General features: G+C 43.9%; 1 protein-coding gene across 1 annotated transcript in view; it reads left to right on the top strand.

Annotated features, from left to right (window-relative positions):
- OVCH2 (ovochymase 2) overlaps positions 1 to 15,284 on the top strand; it is a 72,644-nt gene extending 57,360 nt beyond the window's left edge. The window contains exons 19-26 of the mRNA XM_069967883.1: positions 92 to 161; positions 1,631 to 1,820; positions 3,619 to 3,755; positions 6,645 to 6,804; positions 6,895 to 6,978; positions 7,789 to 7,918; positions 13,692 to 13,819; positions 14,656 to 15,284. Coding sequence (XP_069823984.1) covers positions 92 to 161; positions 1,631 to 1,820; positions 3,619 to 3,755; positions 6,645 to 6,804; positions 6,895 to 6,978; positions 7,789 to 7,918; positions 13,692 to 13,819; positions 14,656 to 14,789 — 1,033 coding nt within the window. The 3' untranslated portion in view covers positions 14,790 to 15,284. The remainder of the gene's footprint in view (positions 1 to 91; positions 162 to 1,630; positions 1,821 to 3,618; positions 3,756 to 6,644; positions 6,805 to 6,894; positions 6,979 to 7,788; positions 7,919 to 13,691; positions 13,820 to 14,655) is intronic.
- The last annotated feature ends 3,340 nt before the right edge of the window (positions 15,285 to 18,624 follow it).

Below are 18,624 nucleotides of genomic sequence, written 5' to 3'. Positions count from 1 at the left end.
AAAGGATTTATATGAATGTATGAGTTATTAGACTTATGTTATCCTTATTGTGACATTGACCTTGTGATTGACCTTTTGTGTGTTGTTTCAGTAAGGTGTTCCAGAATGTAGTGCTGGTTGTTGCAGGACTGCAGGATCTGGATTCATTGACAACAGCTCAGGTGTGAATACTTGCTCAGCTTCCACTACACAGACGGGAGAGTTATAACTGGTAGAGAAATTGAACAAAAAAAAAAAAACCTACAGTGACCCAAGTAGTTATAATCCTCCCCCCCCCCAAAAAAAAAACAAACAAACAAAAAAAACAACAAATCAGTATTTGCCACTAGGCGACAAAGGAAACCCTGAGTTTAGCAAGTACTGATACAAATAACACATAACTTTTATTATTGGTTTTTAAAGTGCAATAGAAGGACAAGGACAAGCTTAAAATTAAAAACCCAATGCTGTGAATTTTGAAAATTCTAGGACTAAGAATATTACAAATTGTGTACTCTGAAACCCTGCACAATGCTGCTCCTTTAAGGGGTTCGGAGTGCGAGGAGACAGTGAAAAAATGTTGCTATATGCCGATGACCTGCTTCTTTTTGTCTCCAGCCCCGAGGATAAGAATATTACAAATTGTAAGGTAGCAAGTCCATCAGAATCAGTACCCACCCGTGACCACTTGGTGGTTATATAAGACTGTATTTAGACGCTGCTATGGCACGTCTTCATACTATATTTCAGATGGGTTATGTACAACTATTCACTTCAGCTAATCTAATTCCTAATATTAAAGGGCTACTCCGGCGTCCAACTTTTGATATACCGCTGCACTGATATTGAAAATAATAAAGATGCTATTCTTATCTCAACCTGCTTCCCCGGCGACCTCCTGAGGTGTTTCTTGGTCCCCCACTGAACAATCCCGCCACCACTTCCCAAGAACAACTTTTTTCGGCAGTGACAGCCCACTCTGCCAGTCACCTACTGAGTGACAAAACTGGGGAACTGGGGAAACATATTGTGGACTTTTAATATTTATTAAGCAGAATTAGCTTGTTTTTCTTGTTTTTATCTTTTATTGGTAGGAGGGGACATGATAGAACATTTTGAGTGACGTAGCCTGTTGTGGAATAAGCTAGTGTTATATAAATGAAATTATTAATAATTATCAAAGTAAAAGGTTACATGTGGTTTCTCATGTGCAATTTTGTTTGGTTCCAAAAATTGTGCAGCAGTACTCCACTGTTACCCTAGTGTACTTTTTTCAGTCAAATGTTATTAGCCAAATTAAATTGTGATTCAGAAGTCATTGTGGGCTCTGAGCCTCACCTATTATAAATTTGTTTATTTCCTCTTATCTGAAGAGATTTTTTTCTGAACAGGAAGTGTAACATGGAAAATTAAAACAAAAGTTGCCGAAATTTCTTTAAAAAATAGTTTAGCATAAAAAACTTAGACTAGAGCGAACTTGCCAGAAGCTTGGGTTAGCACAAACTTTTAACTCCTGGTTTGCTTGAACTCGAACTTTTGGTAAGTTTGCTTGTCTCTACTAATGACATGTTCCATTTAAGAGAGGTTGGTAACTTCCTGCTACGACTTGTCATTTTGTACTTATTGTACCAATTCGTTTTTGCCTTTTCAGGAGCAGAAAGTGAAGCGAGTTATTCCACATCCTCAATACGACCCTTCATCCAGGGACTTTGATGTGGCCCTGATCCAACTAGAAATGCCATTCGAGTATAACTCCCATGTAAAGCCTATATGTCTCCCAGATGAAGATAGTAAACTGGAAACGGACGACCTATGTGTAGTGACTGGATGGTATCTCAATAGTGAGTCCAATATTATGTGCTTCATTCTTATTTTCCTATTGTCATGAAGTGAAGTGGTAAAGTTTAGTTTCTAGTTTTTTTGGCTTTGGTCATGTTTGGTTGTCATCTAGTCCAGTTTATTTAAAGGAGAACTATCAGCAGGTTAGATGAATTTAACCTGCTGATATATCCTTATTGCTTAGGAGATGCTGAGAAGAAAGGTACGTCTCTTACCTCCCTCTTTGGCGCCATTCCGGTATAGTTAGTAGTCTGCTCCACGGTTCGGTGAGGCATACTGGGGCACTGCCCGCCCCCATAGCGCCATTCTGCCCCTGGCCGGCCTGGCCCTTTCTGACAATAATGAATGGAGCAGGCCTGCCGGGGGAGGACTGGATCCATGCTATGGAGAGCAAAGTACTAATTGCACCAGAACAGCGCCAAAGACATCCTCCTTGCCGCCTCCTGTGCAAAAGGGACATATCAGCAGGTTAGATTTGTCTAAGCTGCTGATATTTCCCCAGCAGAAATAGAAAAACAAACAAATTGGAACTATCAGAAGCTAGTATTTCTATGGATTCTAAAGATGGACAAAACAGAACTGACATGAAAATGTGTTGATAAATCTGAGCTTTGGTGGTGATTTTTGAAGATATTTTAGTTGTTAAGAACAAGTACATGGATCCTTTATAAAAGAAGTGTCTATTACCTACTTAAAGGAGAAATCTGGCGAAAGTTTTTATTTAAGTATTGTATTGCCCCCAAAAGTTATATAAATCCCCAATATACACATATTGCGGGAAATGCTTATAAAGTGCTTTTTCCCCTGCACTTACTTCTGCATCAAGGCTTCACTTCCTGGATAAAATGGTGATTTCACTTCCTTTATAAAACAGTGATGTCACGACCCGACTCCCAGAGCTGTGCGGGCTGTGGCTACTGAAGAGGATGATGGCAGAGGGATGCTCAGTGTCCCTCCAGTGTCCCGTGTCTCTCAGTGTCCCCCTGCCATTATCCCCTCCAGCAGCCACAGCCTGCACAGCTCTGGGAGTCAGGTGGTGACATCACCATTTTATCCAGGAAGTGAAGCCTTGATGCAGTAGTAAGTGCAGGGAAAAAGCCATTTATGTGCATTTCCCGTAATAAGTATATATTGGGGATTTATATAAGTTTTGGGGGGCAATACGATGACATCTGTTTTTCATGGACAGCGAAAACGGACGTTTATATATTATATTCGTATAATAACAGTCTTTGTTATAAAATAATGCCCGCGTTTCAATGGTGTGAACATAGCCTTGGGGTTTCTAATACCTGTATGAAATAGTTGAAGGGAAAAGAGAAGAAAGCAACTACAGATGCAATTGCAAAAGATAATGGACACACAATTAAGAAACCTTATGACCTAAATCTAAGGTAAGGCTTTTTTTTTATTTTTATTGAAAAGTTACTCATTTGGCCTCTAATAGTTTTTATATTGGCATCATAGGTCTTCATTTTCATTATATTAAGTAGTTTGCCAAAATGTTATTTAATTCAGTTTAGAAACCATCTAATTTCTGTAGTTCTCCAAGGGTCTTTTTGAGATTAGCATTTCTTCAGTTCTGTCCACCAGCCCACCAGTGAGGTCCATTCCAAAAATTGAATCACAATGGGTTCTTTTTATCATGTATGTTTTAAACATTTAAACCATGATGACAGTGTAAGCTGAGCCATATAAGCATGTCTACTACCTGAATGTAGTTTATTAAAGCCTAACCCAGATCCTTACCTTCATATGTTGTTCTTTGCCACGTATGACCTAGAAATATTTGATTTCCAGTGGCGTTTCCTACAAAACTTCAGCAGCAGCAAGTTCCTGTGCTTCAGAATGATGTTTGTAAAAAATACTATAAAGGCTTAACAGATCGGATGTTTTGTGCTGGGGCCAAAATAGGAGAAGACAATACTTCTTGCTTAGTAAGTACAATGTTAAGAGCTTAACGCCAATCAAGAAAGCCATCAAAAACATACATAGGTTCTATTCTTTATATAGGTATATAACAGATTGACCCTTGGCACACACTTGGCATGCTGCTCATTTTTATCAGTGGTTATAACAGATGCTGTATAATGAGAGTAAAACCATTAAAGAAAAGGTGTCGATGGAGATTTTTCATACACATGATATCTACTAATATTATCTGTTCTCTTTCTACCTCTGAGATACCAATTTTTAGCAAATTCTCATCCTGCTCTACCTAAGTGAGTTTGCTTATGTGACAGATGAACCTTTCTTGTATTCTTGCCAAGCTGTTCTGTTAATAGGGAGGGCAGTCACTGTGTCATGGTAGACTCCATCTCCAAAACACAATGACCTGGCTGCGGTCCCTGTACTTCATGCTGCTTATTCCCATGTGAATCCTCAGGTTTGAACGATAACTTCTACTCAAAGATGCAGTAAAATTCTTATAGCTCCAGATAATCAGATTCCTTTAGCTATGCACCTGCATGCATTATGCTATACAAAAATATTATTCTTGGTGCAGAGGCATTATATGTAACCATCAGGCCCCATAGCAAAGCTGGGATTATGGCCCCACTGGACCATGATCAAGTTCAGAAAAGCTTATGTTTTTTTGTTGGTCTCTGTACTGCACAGGAATAATGCACATAGTGCTAGGGGTGCTAGGTGTTACTTGCAAGGGTTGATGTTACGGTACCCCTGCACACTTTCTCATGGGGCTTGGAGTGGTATAGGCCCTTCCTAGATCCCAACACACACCCGTTAAAAGTAGTCCTGGGTGTTCCCAGTGTAGTGTACTGGTGCAGTCGATAAAGGCAGGAGTAAGAGTCTCCATTACACAAGACGATTATCATGCGGAAAATCATTATATCATTGTGTAATTGCGAGCAATGATCGAAAAATCGTTTGTGTGTCATTGATCGTTCATTTAAATCTGACCCTAAAATCATTGTTAATCCTTCACTGTAATTCCGCACTCGTTCACTAATCGTTTAGTGTAATTCTAAATTGTTCCTTCTTTTGCTGGGATCAGATGGAGTAAATGATCGTAACTAACCACTATCGTTTTGTGTAATGTGGTGAACGATTTCAGGGTAACGTTAAAAAAATCTTGTTCTCTGCAGCTCTCTGTTGCCACGTCTGTCAAAGACAGGGACTGACCAAATCAGAAAAGATTTTCTATGGGTATTTGCTATGAACAGTTCCTGTCTCAGGCAGAGATGTCAGCAGAGAGCACTGTGTCAGACTGAAAAGAAAACACCATTTCCTGCAAGACATACAGCAGCTGATAAGTATGGTACAACTTGAGATTTTCAAATAGAAGTAAATAACAAATCTATTTAACTTACCCCTTAAAGTCCTTAGTTTGTGAAAGTCTCTAATGAGGTTCTGGATAGGAGTTTAAACTTGAGGTTGGTTAGGGGGCGAACAGGAGGGGAACTGTCCAATATGCATGGTACTCTATTGGAAGATTGTAACAACCTTGGCTACAGTTGTGTCATCTGAATATAGAAGAATAACCTGCACTCATGGCTATGAAGTTCCAGAACCAATAGTACAGACCCTGGAGTTGCACAACAGGGCGGAGCTAGTCCCTAAATATTGCTCCAGAAGACTGAGCAGTAGTCAGCGGGGCGTATCAGCTAGTTGCACGTCTCTAAACCAGTGTGTAGATAAGTCCTTGTTCAGACTTGAGGACTTGAGACAGCAACAATTCCCCACAAAGTGGACAGGTTGAGTTCCCTCTTTAGTGGTAGTCACCCCTTTAGTGTTCTAACAGGCCATAACCTGGCTGTCAGGAACCTAAAAAAAGAATAAAGGCACAGTCTCTAAGTTACTCAGGCACCTGGCCACAGGGCCAGGCCCTGCAAAGGAACTCTGCTCTGTTGCCTGCTCAGTAACTAAACTAAACCAGAACTCCCCCCATGGTTGTTTGCACCCCCACTTATAGGCTTGGGTTGGAACCTATTCCTCTCCTCCAATCTCCTACTGGTGAAGAGCAGCCTATGGTACTTTGTTGCCTGATAGGTCAGGACATAGGGAGAAGCTTCCGGAAAGCCTGTGATAGGCTGAGAAGTGGGGAGGCGGAGTGTCAAACTATCATCTAAGGAACTTACAGTCACACAGATATTCCGCACACATCGGGATTCCACACGGAATTGCGGTGCTGATTCCATAGTGTGAACGGGCCCTAAAGTGGCATAGGGGCCCTGACTTAGGGTATGTTTACACAGCATATAAAAAAAACATGCCTCTTATCCATGTGTAAAAACAGCATCCAAAACAGCTTGGAAATCGAAGTTTTTTTTACATTCATTTTCCTGGTACCACACATTTTAAGTTTGTTTATGCATAAAAAAAAAATCTAAAAAAATGCACCCTTAATAGTATATCATTAAAAACATCACTGTTTTTTTTAGTCCCCCATTGATTTTAATAGGAGAGAAATGCATGTTATGCGGACAGGCCTCATAGAAGTGACATGTTACTTGATCTTTTGAATAACGAGTGTTTTTTAGGGAGCCTCTCCCTCGAAGTCGAAAACAACAAAATTTTGACGTGTCAAAAAACAAATGTGATTTTTACCATGTGAATGTAATCTTAGGGACCTGGTTGCAAGTGTGACCTCTATAGCTACATCACTGTTTGCAATATTGATGACCTGGTCACAAAAAGCCTCTATGCTAAAATGACTATTGTTCATACCTGTAACATACCAACTACAGTAGAAGCAAACATCTGCTCTAGCAAATAAATATCTTATCAGATCAAGAGAGTGGGTATGGTTTATTAGTTATGTGGCGGGGATGGCTGTATTAATAACTGAGGTCTGTGTATTGTAGGCTCAGTCTGGAGCACCACTAGTTTATCCATCTCATAATAGGACCTACTTTATCTTCGGCATTGTCAGCTGGGGCGTTGGATGCACTGATAGCCCAAAACTTGGAGTGTACAGCGCCGTTCCCTTATTTACTCAGTGGATAAGGGCAACGATTCAGTCAGGTAAGCGCAGCATTATTTTGCATTACATTACATTAATAAAAACGAGAAACATATCTTATATAAAAAAAAATTCTAAACCTTTGTATTCAGCTGAAGGACCTGCAGACATTGATACTGAGCTCCAGCATCCACTGATTCCTCTGGAACAGCTTCTTAAGAAAGTCATACAGCCAGGTACTGATGTTTACTACGTCTACATACTATGGTAGGAGGCTCGGCAGATGTCGCAATGCTAGTAAGGGCCCCATTACACCAACAGATTATCTGACAGATTTTTTTTAAGCCAAAGCCAGGCATGGGCTTTAAACAGAGAACAGGTAATAAAGGAAAGACAGATTTATCCTCCTTTGAAATCCATTCTTGGCTTTGGCTTAAAGAAATTTGTCAAATAATCTGTTGGTGTAATAGGGCCTTTAAGCCCCTATTACACGGGGCGCCTAAAGGAGCAAACAAGCGCTGTCAGCACTTGTAAGCTCCTCGTTCCCCACGGGTGAGTACAGGGGAGGCCACGGGGGGTCTGCCAGGGTGATCTCTAGATCGTCTGGGCAGCCCATAGGGGATAGCGGTGGTCTGCTGCCACGGCTCCTATTCCACAGAGTGACGGCAGCAGATCGTTGCTGTATGGGTTGCTCTTTATGTTCATACTGTTAATGAATTCATACTAGATTTTGGCTGGTGGCAAAGGGGTTACCCTATTCCATCATACACCACTCCTAGGTCTACACATCTAGTCTAGAGTTATGTAGAAACATTTCAAGTAATTCTAGGTTATGATCTCCCCTTGTCCCTGGAGCTGAGAGGATTCATTAGCTGAAGTCTGCTGCTTTACCTGGCTCCTGTTGAACCATAGAAATCCAGAAATAACCATGTAGTCCTAAGTAAGGAAGTCTAAATTCCAGTTTAGACCTGAAAAGAGTTATATGGCCTACACAAGCATGACAATAATCACCAATACCCTATAAACCTATGTGTCTCTATTTACAGAGAGTTCTCCAACCAATAATTCCAGCTCCTCCCAAGACATCTATGTGCCTTGTAAGGATATGATGCCACTACAATCACCAGGGGAAATTAAACTGGTAGTCAGTGGCCAGGACAGTCCCAAAGGAGACAGGTAAATGTTATGAAACCAAAGCTAAATTACTGTGTTTCTGTGTTATCATGTTAGTGAGGTGATAGACACTATGCATTGCTTGTTTCCATTCATCCATTGATCTTTATATAAGAAATTAAGATTTGTCCCTAGTAGAGATGAGCAAATCGCTGATCACCACAAAGCAAAGTGCTTAGTTTAATCAGTACTCGCAGCCAAGCCAGCAGCCTTTCAGAGCTGCTCCGCTCAGTGCCGCACCACCCCGGGTGCCGGGGGAAAATCCCTCTATAGCACCGACGAGCTGCAGATTGCCCATTCCTGTGCCATTGCTGTTTAAAGCGACTCTGTACCCACAATCTGCCCACACCCAAACCACTTGTACCTTCAGATAGCTGCTTTTAATCTAAGATCTGTCCTAGGGTCCGTTCGACAGGTGATGAAAAAGAACACTCCAGAGACACCATCACAGGTCTCAACGTAGTGAGCTAGCCAGACCTTTCCTCCGGGAAGGAACAACCAAGCCAAGGAATGTCTCCAGTTAAGGAAACCACTCAAGCAAGGTATCCATCCACAGACAGCTGTTTCGGGGTATTTTCCCCTCATCAGTGTGGAGTAGGTTTCTGGTTAGTGGGAGCAATGCTAGTAAGTGCATGCAAAGAGACTATGCCTTTAATCCAAGATCTGTGCTGGGGTCCGTTCGGCAGGTGATGCAATTATTGTCCTAAAAAACTACTTTTAAACTTGCAGCCCTGTGTCAAACTGGCATTGCCTAGAGCAGTGTTTCTCAACCTTTTCAGGCCAAGTACCCCCATGCGACAAGATGCTCCAGCCGAGTACCCCCAACGATGCCATCCATTAATAACATTGCCCAGGGTAGATTTACATGTACGTTTCACAGCAAAATCCACTGCGATACTCTGTACTGTTATGGCCTATGGCTCTGCATTCTCACAGAGGATTTTCAATCTGCTGCGAGAATGTAGCCGCTGCCTATTTACCTAATTAGCTGCCGGCCCTTAACAGATCATACTTACCTCCCTGTACTCCCACCTGCTTCTCTGGCTCCCAGCTCACTGACAGCCCACTCATCCAATCAGTGGCTACGGTGGGACTGTGCACTGATTGGCTTAGCAGGCCGTCAGTAAACCGGGTGCCAGAGAAGCAGGTGGGATATATCCCACAGAGATGGATATGTCCCCCTGGAGCCAGATACCTCCCCCCATGTAGTCAAGAGGCCTTCTTCTATGTAGCCAGATATCTCCCCCATGTAGTCAGATACCTCCCCCATGTAGTCAAGAGGCCTTCTTCTATGTAGCCAGATATTTTCCCTATGTAGCCAGATACCCCTTATATGTAGCAAGATATCCCCCCATGTAGCCAGATACCTCCTCCCCATGTAGTCAGATACCTCCCCCATGTAGCCAAATACTTCCTCCCATGTAGTCAGATACCTCCCTATGTAGCCAGATACCTCTGCAATGTAGTCAGATACCTCCCCCATGTAGCCAGATACCTCCCCCATGTAGCCAGATACCTCTCCCCCATGTAGCCAGATACCTCTCCCCATGTAGCCAGATACCTCTCCCCCATGTAGCCAGATATCTCTCCCCCATGTAGCCAGATATCTCCCCCCATGTAGTCAGATACCTCCCCATGTAGTCAGATATCTCCCCATGTAGTCAGACACCTCCCCCATGTAGCCAGATACCTCCCCCATGTAGTCAGATACCTCCCCCTACGTAGTCAGATACCTCCCCATGTAGTCAGATATCTCCCCATGTAGTCAGACACCTCCCCCATGTAGCCAGATACCTCCCCCATGTAGTCAGATATCTCCCCATGTAGTCAGATACCTCCCCCTATGTAGTCAGATACCTCCCCTATGTAGCCAGATACCTACCCCCTTGCAGCCAGACATCTCCCCATGTAGTTAAGATACCTCCTTCTATAGCCAGATACCTCCCCATGTAGCCATATATCACTTTTCCTTTTCCTCTCCATCTGGCCCAGACCACCATGATGATTTCTTGCAGCTACAATTTACCTCTTGCCAGAGAACCTGCCAAACATCTTAGGCATCACAGTTTTCCTTTAACTTCCCTCCCTTTTTCCTACCTATAGGCTCCCATACAGTAATAATTCCGCTGTTTGGTGTAATGCGCTGTAAAGTGAGTAGGTGTGTGGGTTATCCCTGTATTTAGGATCCTTCATTAAAAATAATATCCCCTTCCATGACCCTCCATATAGTAATAATGCCTCCTGCCCTGCCCCCATAGTAATGCCCACCATTCTACACCCTCCCCTCCTGCCCCAACAAACAAAAAAAATTCATACTCACGTTATCCGCCCATGGGGGGGAGGGGTCTTCCTCTCTTCTCCAGCCTCTGAGCCACAAGGAGATTAAGGGGAGAGTAAGGTCTGAGGGGGAAAAGAAGGAAAGAGGAGGATAGAGGAGGTGAAGGGGGAGTGGAAGAGAGAGAAGGTGAAGGGGGGAGAGGAAGAGAGAGGAGGTGAAATGGGAGAGGAAGAGAGAGGAGGCGAAGAAGGGAGAGGAAGAGAGAGGAGGTGAAGAAGGGAGAGGAAGAGAGAGGAGGTGAAGGGGAGAGAGGAAGAGAGACGAGGTGAATGGGGGAGAGGAAGACAGGGGAGAGAGGAGGTGATGGGGAGAGGAAGACAGGGGAGAGAGGAGGTGATGGGGGAGAGGAAGACGGGGGAGAGAGGAGGTGATGGGGGAGAGGAAGACAGGGGAGAGAGGAGGTGAAGAAGGGAGAGGAAGAGAGAGGAGGTGAAGGGGGGAGAGGAAGACAGGGGAGAGAGGAGGACAGAGGAGGAGAGCGGTGATGGGGGTGAGAGAAGGTGATGGGTGATGAGGGGTGAGAGGAGGTGGTGGGGGTAGGGAGGAGGTGGAGGGGGTACAGAGGAGATGATGGGGGTACAGAGGAGATGATGGGGGAACAGAGGAGATGATGGGGGTAGGGAGGTGATGATGGGGGTAGAGAGGTGATGATGGGGGTACAGAGGTAATAATGGGGGTAGAGAGGAAGTGGAGGGGGGACAGAGGTGATGATGGGGGTAGAGAGGTGATGATGGGGGTAGAGAGGAGGTGGAGGGGGGGTAAGAGGTGATGATGGGGGTACAGAGGAGGTGGAGGGGGGAGAGAGGTGATGATGGGGGTACAGAGGTTAAGATGGGGTAGAGAGGTGATGATGGGGGTAGAGAGGTGATGATGGGGGTAGAGAGGAGGTGGAGGGGGTACAGAGGTGATGATGAGGGTAGAGAGGAGGTGGAGGGGGGAGAGAGGTGATTATGGGGGTACAGAGGTGATGATGGGGGTAGAGAGGTGATGATGGGGTAGAGAGGTGATGATGGGGGTAGAGAGGTGATGATGGGGGTAGAGAGGTGATGATGGGGGTACAGAGGAGGTGGAGGGGGTAGAGAGGTGATGATGGGGGTAGAGAGGAGGTGGAGGGGGGAGAGAGGTGATGATGGGGGTAGAAAGGAGGTGGAGGGGGGAGAGAGGTGATGATGGGGGTAGAGAGGAGGTGGAGGCTGGCACACCCTCTCTGTCCCTCCTCATCATTAGGAATGCCCCAGGCAGGTATTCTCCTATTTATCAGCTGTGTGAATACTGCACATGGGCTGGATCGTTAAGGCACCTGTGCAGTGTTCACTGCAGAGGAATAAGAAAATTCCTGCCAGGGGCATTCCCAAGGGTGGGGAGGAGGGATGGAGGGGTGGTGCAAAGTTAGGGAACAGATACTCTAGGCCACAGCAGTTTGACACAGGGCTGCAAGTTTAAAGTTGTGTTTTAGGACAATAACTGCATCACCTGCCAAACGGACCCCAGGACAGATCTTGGATTAAAAGCAGCTATCTGAAGGTACAAGTGGTTTGTAGGGGACAGATTGTGGATACAGAGTCGCTTTAAGGGAAAAAGAAAGGACCCCCCCCCCCCCCCTTCACGGCTACCATTTCATCCTTTAGGTTTCGTGGTAAGAGAAAAAGGTTGTATTTACATTACATTTTTATGAAAAATGAAATAAGAGCTAGCTTTATTGATCATCTTTAGGTAATACAGAAAATGAGCATTTGATTTTGCTCAGTATTCTACACAATCTATATTTCACTAGACAGTTTAATAAACTAAAATTTGCTTTTTTTTATATCTTATTTCAAGATGGTGTCCTATTACATATTTTGTATCAGGATGAAGGTTTAGCAGAGATTTTATATGATAGTTGCCAAAAGTGAAAACACCTTGAGTAAGATTTAGTCCCCTGGTCTGTATCCAGACACTAGTATTTCTCAATGGTTTAAAGGGAAACTGTCAGCTAGAAAAGAGATTCAAAACTGCAAAGTACAGCACCAATTTGGTACTGCAATTTCCAGATGCGGGAAACAGATCCTTGAGACAAACAATTTCTTCCATACTTGTCATTACCTTATCAGTATCCTTCCCCCAGTTCTGAGGCTGCTGTTTTGTGCTGAAAACACAAAAAACTGTGTGTGAGCTGATCACTCTGTCTCCCCCTCCTCTCCCCTCCCTTCCCAGACAGCTCATGTAAACAAATGTAAACAGCTCCTTGGCAGGCTGTATGTATACTCTGTAATGTAGGGAGAATTAGGGTCCTATTCCACGGGCCCGATCAATAATGTAAACTAGCGCCGATCTGCTAGATTCAAAATATAAGACAGCGCTCCATAGCGTAACTTAGACAGGGCTGAAGTGGTGAAAGTAAGCACGTAGAACTCGCACCTGAGTAGGTTGTGCTGATGTAAGGCTTTTACCCGCCTTGGAGTGGAGGAGGATACTGATCTGCTAGATTGGCTCTCGTTTACTGGGCCTTTTTCACAGCCCAATAATCGCTTAGCAAGGGCTGCAGGGACATCGTTACCGATGTCCTTGCAGCCCTTGTTGTTAAACATCATACATTACCTCACCATGCTGCAGGGCTTCTCCTGCGCTTCTTCTCCCCGGGTCCCGCGTGCAGCAGCAGCTTCGGAGCGGCCTGTCTGAGTTGACAGACCGCTCAGCCAATCACTGGCCGCGGTGGTCCCGGGTGATTGGCTGAGCGGTCTGTCAGCTCTGAAGCTGCTGCTGCGCGTGGGACCCGGGAGGAAGAAGCGCGGGAGAAGCCCTGCAGCCTGGTGAGGTAATGTATAGTTGGTTAAATCGACGGTTGCCTGCCGCACACCGCTATTCCACGTAGCGATGCGCGGTCGGTGACCGATGATTTTAGTTTTGCACCTAAATGAACGATCAGCCAATGACACGATCATCGGCTGATCGTTGTCTCTATTCAGCGGAGCGATAATCGGCCGAATCAGGCCTATTCGGCCAATTGTCGCTCCGTGGAATAGACCCCTTAATCGCATTAAGGCCATCAGCAACTTCAAAAACCCTCTGGGCATTACAGAGAGCAGAATCAGCTGGCCAGGGACACTCTTTACATTAGCTGTCTGGGAAGGGAGGGGGGAGAAGGGGAAGATAGAGGACACAGCTCATACACAGTTTTTTGTGTCTTCAGCAGTAAGCAGCAGATCAGAACTGGGGGAAGGAGACTGAAAAGTAATAATAAATATCAAGTATGGAGCAAATTGTTAGTCTACATGAGGGGTGGGTGGGGTGGGGGGTAACTCAGCATGTATTTTACCTGAGCAGAACACCCCTTTAAACATTGTAACCAGTATAAAGGCACACAAGACACCTAACCAACAGTTTTGTAGTGTTCCAATAGTTCCGTAATTTACAACTGGATGCTATAAAGACCTTACAACTGTTATCTTATTTCAGGTGTCAGCTGATATTCCAGGCTCCTGAAGGTCATTTTATTTTGCTCAATTTTAAGGAGTTCAATACGTCACACGAGCACTTCTCCTTGGTAATCTATGAAGGGGAACCCAACAATAAAACTTTTAAAGGTAGGAATAATTCACAGTATTCACAAGCAGATGCAGTATAGCTGAAAGTGCTTAAAGCGACTCTGTACCCACAATCTGACCCCCCCAAACTGCTTGTACCTTCGGAAAGCTGCTTTTAATCCAAGATCTGTCCTTGGGTCCGTTCGGCAGGTGATGCAGTTATTGTCCTAAAAAACAACTTTTAAACTTGCAGCCCTGTGCCCAACGGCCGGGGCTTAGATTGTGTATGCATTAGGCTGGCACAACCTCTCTGTCCCTCCTCCCCGCCCTCCTCATCATTAGGAATGCTCCAGGAAGATTGTCTCCTATTCCTCAGCTGTGTGAGCACGGCACATGGACTGGATCGTTAAGGCACCTGTGCAATGTTTAAACAGGAGAAAATGTTCCAGTGGCATTCCTAATGATGAAGAGGGTGGGGAGGAGGGACGGAGGGGTGGTGCAAAGTTAGCGCACAGATATTCTAAGCCCCGGCCGTTGGGCACGGGGCTGCAAGTTTAAAAGTTGTTTTTTAGGACAATAACTGCATCCCCTGCCAAACGGACCCCAGGACAGATCTTGGATTAAAAGCAGCTATCCGAAGGTACAAGTGGTTTGGGGGGGGGGGGGGGTGTCAGATTGTGGGTACAGAGTTGCTTTAAAGAGGGTAGACAGTCCCTACCTTTGACCTCTGCAGTATTCAGTGAAGGGTTTGCATTAGACAAAACACAGGTAGAAGTAGGTGTAGGTATGCAGTGTAAATCCACTGGCCCTGGACTATGTCCTGCAGATTAACATCAGGTTTCACCTTTGTTCTGCTTTACACTGTTCACATGTTACCTATTTACATGTATTTTCAGCTCAAGTGACGGTGGAGAAGATCCCTTACATCGTAAAGTGTACAGGTCCAGCTGTCACTGTAGAAGCCAACAGCTCTGTACAGGATTCTAAGCTTCAACTCTGGCTGTCATACACCTTCCATAACCAGAATTAAACTGTACGCTAGACAGCAATTACATTTATATATATTTTTTCCACCAAAAAATATTATAAAACAATATAGTGATACAACTTTAATCCTGCATTCAGTTACATACAGTATAATAATATATAATAACCTCAATGGTTTACAGTGTATAAATTCAATGTAATGTGGAAATTCCTACTTTTGTGTTGAAATTCTATTTTGATAAGAATGGTCAGCACTTTCATGGCGAAGGTGTGGGGCCTGAGGACAGTATATAACAATAATAACAATCACAAAAGACACTTTCAGTCTAATGGTGTTCATTCAAATATCAATGCTTGTTACTGCTGCATGCAAGACGCATCGCTTGAAGTCAGGCGTTGATTGAGAAAAGCCCAGTTTCATGTTTGATAATCCAATACTTGCCAACAAATACTAGAACGGGGCGTGAATGTTCCCATTTTAACTTTTAAAAAGTTGCCAACCATGTAACCCACTATGTGTAATAATAAGCTGGAAAGAAAAGGATCCCAATATGTATTAAAGGAACATTTCTGTACTTCTTGTGAATGAAAAGTGTCTAAAATTTATTTTTAAAGGAATAGAATTTATATTTGTACTGTTGTTTTAAACAACTTCCCTCCATTTGAAGGCCTATGTAAATTTGTAAATCATTTCATTTAACGCAAATGGCTCTCTTATCATACGCCGGTCTTAAATTAGGCCCTGTCCCCCTTTCCCCAGCTGGATTCACTACGAGGCACACACCTCTTAGTGAATCTGGCCAGCCAGGCCCCCGAACCTGCACCTGGCATACCAAATCTACACCTACTTCCAGCAGATGTAGATTTGGATAATGATTTATTATTTGGATCATGATCAGACGTAAATCATGATAAATGAGGCACGCCGTGCTGCGCCCCCCCTCGCCTGATGGGCAGGCGTACGCCAGGCAGAAAGGCAAATCTGCGCCTTCTCCCTTTTGTATGCCTCAGGTAGGGCTTTCAGACTTTCATAAATGTCCCCCTATGTGTCATCCTTCAATGCAGTGTGCTGTTCACTGTCTGTTGTTGGTGGCATTCCATCTCAAGTAACCTGAGAAACCAGGACGGAAAAGAAGAAGTGTGTGCTTAGCTAATGCTATGTATAAGTGAGGTGGGACAAAGCCTGGGCTGTGCACCTGCAATCTCTGAGTCTGTTTGCCTCCTCCAGAGGAGCCATGCTGTGAATAGAAGGTTAATCAAGGCTTCTGTCCTCTCTTAACACTGCAGCTGCTCCCTGTGTAAATACCAGTGTGAGTACATGTACACAGTGCTGCCTCCTGAATGTAATCTTTCCTCCAATTAGCTTGTCATCATCATCCTCTTTAGCAGCTGTAGCAGTTTAATGCTTAGTATAACCCCTTGTTTGCTGTGCTGTTGTTTTCCCTTCTGCTTTTATAGCACCTTGCAAACTAAGTACCACCCTTTTTCTCCATCACCATGATATATAAAGTAGTGGTAATTCATCCTCCAGTGTAGTGTTGGTTTGCTCAGTTCAGTGCACTTTTGCCAGCACTTTGTCATGATTTAAAGGAAGAGGTAAGTTTTAGGACACAGCCCCATCCAGTGGCCCAGTACCATGTAGGCAGACCTTGCAACTGCAATGGGGACCGGGCTCCCAGGGAGCCAGTAAAACTACTGGAAGATCTCACTTCTGATAACAGCTCATGATGATGCTGAGAGTGTCAGCAGTATATAACAAATGCTCACTGGCTGTGCTGATTACCAGACTTCAGGGGGCCTGAGTGTTGCCCTCTGTGTGTAGATGACTTGGTGACTCTTCCTACTGTCCCTTGCCGTACACTGACCTCACATAGATAATGCTTCATTACATGTCTAAAGAGATAAGAAGTAGTGAGTTTCCTGGTTTTTTTTTTTAGAAGCCCTGCTGTTCCATGCAGTTTTTATCAGCTATTACTGGGATGATTGAGTGGAAAAGAGTCATTCAGGACTTAACCCCTAGACGACCAAGGACGTAACGGTACGCCCTGGAAGTCTGTGCCCAGACGACCCTGGGCGTACTGGTACGTCCTTTGCTATGAAGCGCTTCATAGACAGACTGCAGCGATCGCGCTGCACTGTGTTATTAACCCCATAAACGCCGGGATTGCGGCGCGACCGCAGCGTTTATGTGTAAGTGACTGCGGGGGTTCCGATCGTTTTAATGGACTGCCAGAGGTCTCTCACCTGCCTTCGTGTGGTCCGATCGGCGATCTGCTCACTGAGCCTGCACAGGCAGGCTCAATGAGCAGATCGCCTATCACACTGATCAATGCTAGGCCTATGGCATAGCAATGATCAGTGTATGAAATCAAAGTAATGTATGTAAAAGTCCCCCAAAGGGACTTCAAATGTGTAAACAAATAAAACGTTAAAATACACTACCCCAAAACCCCTCCCCCAATAAAAGTTTAAATCACCTACCTTTCCTATTATATAAATAAAACATATAACAATAAATAAATAAACATACAATATACCATAGCGTGCGTTATTGTCAGATTTATTAAAATATAATAAGTGTCATCGCGAACGGCGTACATGAAAAGAGGGAAAAAAGTGTGTGGATTACCGATTTTATGTTATATTATATAGATATAAAAGATGAATAAAAAGTGATAAAAACATCCGATCTTCACAAATATGGTATAAATAAAAACTAGAGATCATGGCGGAAAAAAATGACACCCTATACAGCCTTCTAGGTAAAAAAATAAAACCGTTATAAGTGTCACAATAGGCCCATTTTATTACTAATTAATTGCCAAAAAAGATTTCATAAAAAAAAAAAAAATAATAATAACATTAGAGAATCTGTGTAAACCTGCATATGGTTGTGTTCAAACTGACCTATAGAGTAATGGTATCATGTCGCTGTTACCATATAGTGCATTACGTAGACACAGGAACCCCCCAAACGTTACCATATTGCATTCTTTTTACTTTTTTATTCATAAATAATAATTTTTGGGTTCCATCATACATGTTATGGTAGAATAAAAGACGCCATTACAAAGTACAACTACTCCTGTAAAAAAACAAGCCCTTGCTAGAGCTCTTAGAAGGAGAAGAGGAAAAACTAAAAACACAAAAATCTAAATTTGCGCGGTCCACTGGGTCATTTTGGGCCTGGTCCTCAAAGGGTTAAAGGAGAAGTCAGGCGAAAATTTTGTATTGTATTGCCCCCCAAAATTTATACAAATCACCAATATACACTTATTACGGGAAATGCTTATAAAGTGTTTTTTTCCCTGCACTTACTACTGCATCAAGGCTTCACTTCCTGGATAACAGGGTGACGTCACGACCCGACTCCCAGAGCTGTGCGTACAGGATTCATGGGGCCCCATACAGTTTTTTACTATGTGCCCCTTGAATCCTAGCTACGCCCCTGTACTTCTTTTTTTCAAGACAGACATCCTATTGGCCAAGACAATATTGTCCTGGGATGAACTTTCCAGCGCCATAACTACCATGTAGGAATAACGGATCTCAACACAGCAACTTTTTAACTTCTTGAATGTTCTGGATCTTTAGACCACAGTCAAAGTATAGCATCTGTAGTGTCCCACAAGGACCCCAGCAATGCCTGTCGGTAGATGTTTATATGTCTTTATTTAGTTGTTCAGTTTTTGTATTAAGTGAATAGTGAAAAGTGAATAGTCAGTTTCTTGCGCCACCGCCGCTAGGGATCCCGGCCGGAGTGTATATACACTCCGGCGCAGATTCCTTAGAAGGCAACACTATATTACAACGTTGTTACAACAGCCCTGATTACTACGGAACTTACGTCGTGTGAGCAGTGGCGGATTAAATGTACC

This window comes from Dendropsophus ebraccatus, chromosome 4 (assembly GCF_027789765.1).
Source record: "Dendropsophus ebraccatus isolate aDenEbr1 chromosome 4, aDenEbr1.pat, whole genome shotgun sequence".
NCBI classification, from domain to species: domain Eukaryota; kingdom Metazoa; phylum Chordata; class Amphibia; order Anura; family Hylidae; genus Dendropsophus; species Dendropsophus ebraccatus.
This window is presented reverse-complemented; position numbering and strand designations above follow the sequence as displayed.